The sequence below is a fragment of the Puntigrus tetrazona genome, chromosome 25 (assembly GCF_018831695.1).
Source record: "Puntigrus tetrazona isolate hp1 chromosome 25, ASM1883169v1, whole genome shotgun sequence".
In the NCBI taxonomy this organism is placed as follows: domain Eukaryota; kingdom Metazoa; phylum Chordata; class Actinopteri; order Cypriniformes; family Cyprinidae; genus Puntigrus; species Puntigrus tetrazona.
In genome coordinates this window covers 2,626,518-2,634,484 of record NC_056723.1, presented here as the reverse complement: position 1 = coordinate 2,634,484, position 7,967 = coordinate 2,626,518, and the positions used below count along the sequence as shown (strand labels likewise).

General features: G+C 40.3%; 2 protein-coding genes across 4 annotated transcripts; one reads left to right on the top strand and one right to left on the bottom strand.

Moving 5' to 3' along the window:
* Positions 1-212: 212 nt before the first annotated feature.
* Positions 213-2,665, top strand: tmem258 (transmembrane protein 258). 2 transcript variants are annotated; one of them, XM_043227927.1, is made up of 4 exons: positions 213-346; positions 1,151-1,260; positions 1,347-1,475; positions 2,561-2,665. In XM_043227927.1, exons 1-3 carry the CDS (start codon positions 344-346, stop codon positions 1,471-1,473), a joined length of 240 nt encoding a protein of 79 aa, XP_043083862.1. In that variant the 5' UTR covers positions 213-343; the 3' UTR covers positions 1,474-1,475; positions 2,561-2,665. The 2 variants fall into 2 exon arrangements, with proteins under 2 accessions (XP_043083862.1, XP_043083861.1); XM_043227926.1 differs by having other exon boundaries at positions 214-346; positions 2,476-2,665.
* A 1,254-nt stretch (positions 2,666-3,919) lies between these two features.
* tmem138 (transmembrane protein 138) lies at positions 3,920-7,911 on the bottom strand. Of its 2 annotated transcripts, XM_043227928.1 has the most exons (6): positions 7,762-7,911; positions 7,226-7,308; positions 6,059-6,494; positions 5,766-5,937; positions 4,776-4,851; positions 3,920-4,536 (listed from the first exon to the last, which is right to left on the bottom strand). In XM_043227928.1, exons 3-6 carry the CDS (start codon positions 6,184-6,186, stop codon positions 4,424-4,426), a joined length of 489 nt encoding a protein of 162 aa, XP_043083863.1. In that variant the 5' UTR covers positions 6,187-6,494; positions 7,226-7,308; positions 7,762-7,911; the 3' UTR covers positions 3,920-4,423. The 2 variants fall into 2 exon arrangements, with proteins under 2 accessions (XP_043083863.1, XP_043083864.1); XM_043227929.1 differs by lacking the exon at positions 7,226-7,308 and having other exon boundaries at positions 7,762-7,902.
* Positions 7,912-7,967: the final 56 nt, after the last annotated feature.

Here is a 7,967-nt window from a genome sequence, read left to right as displayed (position 1 = left end):
TTTCTGAAAGTCTCTGTTGTATATTGATACATTTTAGTCAATCTCCGTAATTTGTCTCACTTTTTTTTGACGTATGTGTACTGACGTCGTAATAAAAATGCATGTAAGCACGATGCATAAATTAAATAAATATTTTTCTGGATACTACATTTTAATTCTTCCTTGTGTGCGAGTAAAGAAAATACAATATAAAAATACAATTCTCGTAGAAAACTATCTAGCTCTGCGAGGACCTTTATTTTGTATTGCTCTGTCAGCCACGCCTCTTCCGGTCACTCTTCACTTACGTGGCTGTTTTTGCTCTTTTTCCGGTCGGACGGATTCTGCCTTTACCTGTCACACGATGGTAAATTACGCATTATTTTTTACAGCAAATTATTATATTTCTTAGTCGTATCAGAGTGCAGAAATGAACCGCAACTGTAAATAACGCGCCTAGTCTTTTCTTTAATCGCCGGTCGTGTTAAATTGCAGCGCTTGTTAGCTTTAGCTGCTAGTCAGTCAAGCTTTTTATGGCATTACAGACACGGATTTTGACGTCGCACTAAATATATTATGCCCGTTTTAGTCACAAACATGTATGTGCATGAGCTTCGTGCGAACTTTATGGAGCGAGAAGTGTTTATATCTAGGTCGAGCCATTTATTTAATAAGTGTCAGGTTTCGTTAATGTGACCGCGATTAAAAATCGAGAATTATACATTGTAAAAGCTGAACAAACAAGCTTGCCTTTGACGTTTGGACAATATTTGGTGAGCTACAAGATGCAAAACGGAGAAAGTCGCCTTTAAAGCTGACCAAATTAAATTCCAAGCCATGTATATTAATAATAAAAAAATGCATTTACGGTAAATATAAAAAATATCCAGACCTTTACCTCATGATTTTTGGCTTAAAATAAAAACCTATCATTGTTATATATATATATATATATATATATATATATATATATATATAGAGTGCTACTTTTGACTGACTTTGTGCTCCAGGATCACATTTGTGTGTTATATATATCATCAGCTGTTTCGTTAAAGCTTCAGTCGGTTCGGCTGATGTGATTATTATACTTGCATCCTCCTGTTATTCCAGTTTGTTCCGTTTCCTCTTCAGTGGTGTCCACTAATGTGCGAACGACCGCTTCTGTGTGCAGGAGTTGGAGGCCATGACGAGATACACCAGTCCGGTGAACCCGGCCGTGTTTCCTCACCTCACCGTGGTGCTGCTGGCCATCGGCATGTTCTTCACCGCCTGGTTCTTCGTGTATCCTTCGCTAAACACCGGAAAGGTGCTCGTAAGCCGTAGGCTGAAAAGGTGTTGGTGTGTTTGCATCCTTGAGTCTCGGTCAGATACGAGGTGACGTCCACGAAGTACACGCGAGATCTGTACAAAGAGCTGCTCATTTCTCTGGTGGCGTCGCTCTTCATGGGCTTCGGCGTCCTGTTCCTCTTGCTGTGGGTCGGCATTTATGTCTGAAAGTGAGTGTGTTTGTGCTCTCCGGCCGCGTTACAACGCTTTATCTTTTAGGTGATTAAAAAGGTCGCTTTTATTTCGCGATTTAGATGCAGGTTTATATCGTACAGCTCAGAAATGAAAGTTATAAACTTTTAAAGCACTGTCAGATATGTGAGATTAAAGTGCCGCAGTTAGCTTTTTTTTAGTTTTTATTAGTGTCAAAAAAGCATTTTAAGTTAAATAGCTTGTTTTATTAAATAGCTAAACATAATGAAAATGATCAATGTTGCTTGGAAATAAAATGTTTTTTAGTATTTCATTTCAGTTGGCGTTTATTTCAGTTTTTTTTTTATGGCATTTTAATATAATAAATAATTACCTTTTTAGCGTTTTTATTCTGCAGTGGAAGCAGGCTTCTAAATATTAGTTATTAATAATATTTTGAATATTAATATTTTAGTTAAAGACTTTTTCGCTTTGTAATTTTTTTAGTATTAGTTCTAAACATCTGTATTTCATTCGTTTTTATTTTCCCTTTAAATGCATAAATTTTTATGAAAATGGCTATGCTAGCTGAAAATTCTATGAACATATTTTAAGTTATTTATGGTTTTAGTTTCACTCAGGAATATTAAAACTGGTCTGTTGCTTTATCGGTTTATACACTATATTGCCAAAAGTATCGGGACGCCCCCTTCTAGTGTGTGAGTTTAATTTATTGGTGTTTGGTGATGAATTCTTGCCTCAAGCTCTTCATCTAAAGTGACAGCATGCTTTCAATCAACCTTGCCTTATAACAGAGGCATTGCCGTGATGGAACAGAAAAAGGTCCTATCGTTTTAAATAATAAGCATGCAACGCCAAAGAATATTATTACATGCTTAAACATTAAGATTTGTACTCCTGGATGTTCATTAGAAGGAGGTTTATCATTATCGTTTGGCAATACAGTGCATTTATTCTTAAAATTACAGTATTTCCATGCAATACACGCATGACGTCTGTCGTATTTGTGTTCACCAGGTTGTAGAAATGACGTGAAGGCTACAGGAAAACATTCCAAGGTGATCAGAACTTTTTTTTTTTTGTTTGTTTCCCGGGACTTCAGACTTTGCAGAAGCACTGGGAGCTTGGATCGAGTTTGCACTGGCATGACGGGACTGTGGATTAATATTTCACAAATAAAAACAGTTTTTGTTACAAAAATCAAAAATGATTCCTTTTCATTCCTAAACATTTTCCTTATTTAATTATCTATATTTAGACATGACTTACTTTGTACGTCTCTCCGCACAAAACTATCTGCTAAATAAATATTTCACTCACATTAAAATACTAACGCGTGTAACCTGAAACAGTAAATTATAATTTAAACACTATTATTATTATTAATACCAATCAAATTCAAGTCAGTCGTTATGTCAAGCAAAGCTTAACCTGATGTTAAAATGTTAAAGTCTGGTGTGGATTACTTTTAGTTTGAACTCTCATTCTGACGGCACCCATTCACAGCAGAGGATACATCAGTGATCATGCGATACAATGCTACATTTCTCCAAATCCGATAAAGCAACGCGGATGGACCGTCACATTTTTAAAAAACTGGGTGGACCGTTTCTTTAATTGTTGTTTTGTTCGGCTTCCTGTTCAGTCAGCAGGTTCCTTCATCCTTGTGAGAAGCGAGTTGGCCGAGTATTTGAAAACATAGCATGCTATTTGTGTCCCGCAGGCTGTTTGTGGAGCGTAAAACCCCAATCCAGGCTTAATCTGACTGATCAGAATAGAAAAGTCTGTCAGCGTGCAGACCGTCGCCCGTCTCAGAGGTAAAGCCGCTACAGACGTGCCAGGACGAGTGGAAGAAAGTTCACTAAATAGTTCAGGTGTGCTTCTGTCATGGAATAGTTCATGAAAAGAAATAATTTTTTTTAAAAATCAAAATAGATTGTAAAAAATGTAGCATTGCATTAATTGCTCACCAACGGATGCTCTGCAGTGAATGGGTGCCGTCAGAATGAGAGCTGATAAAAACATCACCACAAATCCATCTTTAGAGTCTAAAATAATTCTTCCTCCATTAATAAACCCCATCTCGTATTGATTGCACATACATTCTCTTGATTCAGATGACCTTCTCACTTTAGAAAGCGATATCATGGATGGAGTTTAAGCGCCCTCAACGATTTTGTTTCAAACAAACGCGGTTCTTAGCTTTGCAAGTCAGCTTAGCTTCTTCATCAGTGGTTTTCAAGCAAATTTCTTCCCATCTGTTCTGATGAAGATACAAACTCGGTGCATTTTCATTTTTGGCTGCGACCATTCCTTCAAGGACACTTACGTTTGCAATAAAAGATGAAGCATCAGAGATGCGGATCAGGCCGATGTAAAACGTTTATTAGTACAACATGAATGCTGGGCTGCTGCATAACAAGTGTTGCTCACGTCGTGTCTTGTTGGGTGAACAGTGAGGCACTTTGTTGATGCTCCGTCGACTCGAAATACACCGGACGTGTTTCGCTTGGAGGACGTTTAAGAAAACATTACAAACAAAATGTTAAAAAAAAACGGGCACGATATACAAAAAGATTCCTTGAGACCAAATTCCATTTGTCGTTTCGAAGGCAAACCGAAGTGAACGAAATCTCTCAGAAACCGTACGATCAACCTCTGCTCAAGCGCTGATCCGAAACCATACAAAAAGACGTTTTTTAACGTGCTACGCTACCCTAGAAGCTATTTACGCTAACTGTAGCTTTACACCTGGTGAGCTGTTGCACTAAGATGTGTTTAGAGACGTCGCGTGCTTTATTTCCCGTCGCGTTAAAAGCATCGAAGGACATCTCTCCGGTCGCCGACGTGCTCCGCGGTTCACAAGTTCGCTTTAAATGGAGTCCGTTAAGTTTCCTGCTTTAGCTGCGTGTCGTACTGCACGACGTTAGCGCCGCTTCGGGGCTGGTTTTCCGGGCGTTTCGTTTCACTGCCGCGCTCGAGCGAACGCGTCGCGGAGCCACGGGGAATCTTCGTAGAGTCTGGGGTCTCCCAGATACTCGGTCGTGCGTTTGTAGAAGTAGTAATACAACACGGCAGCTGGGGGAGACACAAAACCGTCAATGGTCTACGGGAACAAACCGCTAAAAAAAAAACGATTGAAAGGTGGCTCTGGTTTGATCACACCTCTACGACAGCTTTAGCGTCACGAGAGAGAAAGGTTAGGCCTGTATCTCTAAACATGTAGTAAGGGATTGAGAGGTTCTTGACGAGATTGACAGTGACCCTCAAGTGAAATCCAATTCAGGGGTTTGGCTAACGTCTCACGGCCGGCTTACCCAGTCTCTGGAACACAAAGAGGACCTGCAGGCCGTCCGTCCACACGAAACGATTGGACTCCATCCACCTCAGGTTCTGACAGGAAACGAGCACAGTGAGGGAAATTCTGCATTAGAGTCGGGGGACTTTTCAATTCGAGAAATACGGATTTTGGATGCAACGTTAATCTCCTTTGAAGTATAACATGTAAACGTTACATTAATCATTTTCTGCTGAATGGATTTAAACTGTGATTTTTCAACCTGGGAAATTAATAGAATAAAGGGAAATTGAATTATTTTAAAAATACAACTATGTAAGCACAAATGTAGAATTTTCATTGATCTTATTTTTTACTTGTATATTATACAATAATTGTTGTCTACAATATTCCAGACGAATGGCTTTAAACATGGGAACTGAAAAGAAAAATATGAAAATATTTATACAGAATAAACAGAAATAAACAAAATACAATATAAATAATTGGATATATATATATATATAATGTTACAATAATGTAATATATATGTAATGTAATTTTTGTAAGTAATTTTTGTAAGAATTTGCAAAAAACTATTAATTTGTACCATTTTATTTTATTTTATGTACCAAAAAATTGTCTTATATTAATGGCTATACAATAACAATACTTAAATAGTTTTTTACAAAAAAATAAAAACGGAGCAGAATGAAGGACAGCATGAGTATTTTGCAAATATATTTGGAGATTTATTGTTTATTATATATTGTACTATAATCATTCTGTGTTCAGAATGAGTTTACTTTTAATCCAAATATAATACAATTATAATTACTGCACCGGAATGGATTTAAACATGGAGTGAGTGTGTGTGTGTGTGTGAGTGTGTGTGTGTGAGTGAGTGAGTGAGTGAGTGAGTGTGTGAGTGAGTGTGTGTGTGTGTGTGAGTGAGTGAGTGAGTGAGTGTGTGTGTGTGTGTGTGTGTGTGTGTGTGTGTGTGTGTGTGTGTGTGTGTGTGTGTACACACCATGACCCAGCAGTGAAAGCAGATGCTGAGAGTCAGGTAGAGAGCAGACAGTATCAGCAGCGCTCGGAACCGCTCCAGCAGCAGAGACACCAGCCCCACCTGGAACACGTATGTGTTGAACATCATGAGAAGGATGATGATCACGTTAAACAGGATGCCGATGTCCTGGATTCTGTGCAAACGAGACAGACATTCGTGCATTGGCACCGCATTCAAGCTTCATCAGTCGCTGGATGCCTATATAGTGCGCTGAAAACACGGCACACTCTCTGCTATAACTGCAGCACACTCACATGAAGAGCACGAGCTGTATGACCGGCGCGGTCCGCAGCAGCTCACTGAAGGAGTTGACGAACAGGTCAAAGGTCAGCAGCGCCAGCTGGATCAGCAGCACCAGCGAATAGTTATTGGTCTGGAGCATGTCTGCGGCGATCCGGAATACACTAGAAAACAACACCGCGGCCCTCCGCCCATATAAAGTCTTCAGCAGACGTCTGACGCCGAGATCATCTCGCCGTGATCACATGGAGGAAATTCCATCTCGCTTTCCGCTACTCCACGACAAACCCAAGCGCTGCGAGGATAATTCCTGGAGTCGCTCCACTGGCCGTTTAATCCTGGCGTAAGCCATGCCGGACGCGCTGATGAGCAAACATTCAGACGCTGGGGGGGGGTATTAATGTTCCTGAAGAGCTGAGATCCTCATCGGAGCGCGTCGAGATGTTCCTCCTGAACGGAGTGAAGAAACAAAAATCTCAAGGCATCTATGATATCAAATGTTTATCTGCTGAATGTCTGCACTTTTATCATAAATCACTGAATCTGATTAGACCTTTAGCATAATGCTCAAAAAAATGGGCATATTTTTCCTACTTAAAACGTGACTTCTGGAGGCCGTCAGATAATGTACGTTTTCAGGTGCTGCGTTCCTTTATAATTATTATTATTAATTTCCTAGGCATGTCAACCTAGAGAACAGCAACTTTCCGTTTCCTGTCGGCCTTAGTACGCCACAGAAAAATAGGAAAGACGTCAAAACTCTTCGGTCATTTTTAAGCTAACGGTCCAATCAGCTTCAATGACCTATGCTAAGCTATCGCTAACAGATTCCAGAGCAGCAAAACTCAAAAGAAACGTCCCTATGTTCAAAAATAGAGTGTTCCTTTAAATATCTGTCCATCTATCTGGCTATTTCTACTGTCCCAGAAATGTAAAATAGAATGCTAAAATATGTCTATCCTGTTGAATGCATCTATCCTGTTGACTATCTTTCTGTTAAATGTCTGTCAGTTTATCTGTCTAAGCATCTAGCTGTCTATTGCGTTGCCTGTCTATCTATTTATTGAATGTCTGTCTATCTTCCGGGTGTCCTATCAGTCTGAAACACGGCAGTCCCGTTGAACGTGTATCTATCTATCTATCTATCTATCTATTTGTGAGCCCAGTGTTTGTGTCCTCACCTGTGGAGGGCTGTCACACTGGCCTCGTGCGAGTCCTTCAGCGCGTGTTATCCAAGGTGTTACACAGGAAGAGCAGCAGGTCACTGAGAGGGGATTACGGGTTAATTTCACTGAGTGCAGAAGGAGATGAGACGCTCTGGGCATCTCTAATCTCCGTCTGATTCAAAACTCCATACAGCCTAAACAAAGAGATTAACCAGCTTCTCTCTCCACGCTCCTGACGTTCACCGTGAAATATCGACAGTACGCGGCTAACGAATTAACTCGATTGTGTACGTAGTGACAGAAGGCGCGAGATTAGCGCTAGGATGAGTTCACCGACGCGAACTCGGTGTTATCTATTGCGTTAAATGTTTCTGTATCTGATTTTGAACAGTCATATCAGGAGATCGAGTTAAACGCAGCGAAATGCTACACGCTGTCGCTTTAAACGAGAGTCGTAAACGGCTAACGAACAAGATTTAATTTAACCAGCTAAAAGGCTAATTGCTAACCAAACGTAACCAAACCGAACCGAACTTTAAACGTTTACACACCTTTAGACCCGCGCAGGTAGGAAACCAGACGTCACCTCACTGAATCGTGAAATCTTCCGTCTGAAAAGTAAAATCATAGTGATTTCCCGTGATTGTAACGGAGAGTTTCTGACTCGTGCGGAAAGCGAACCACAGAAGTGAACCAGCGCTGCCGCGTCTCCCATGGCAACGGCGCGAAGACTCGGTTACCGTAACGACTGAAACAT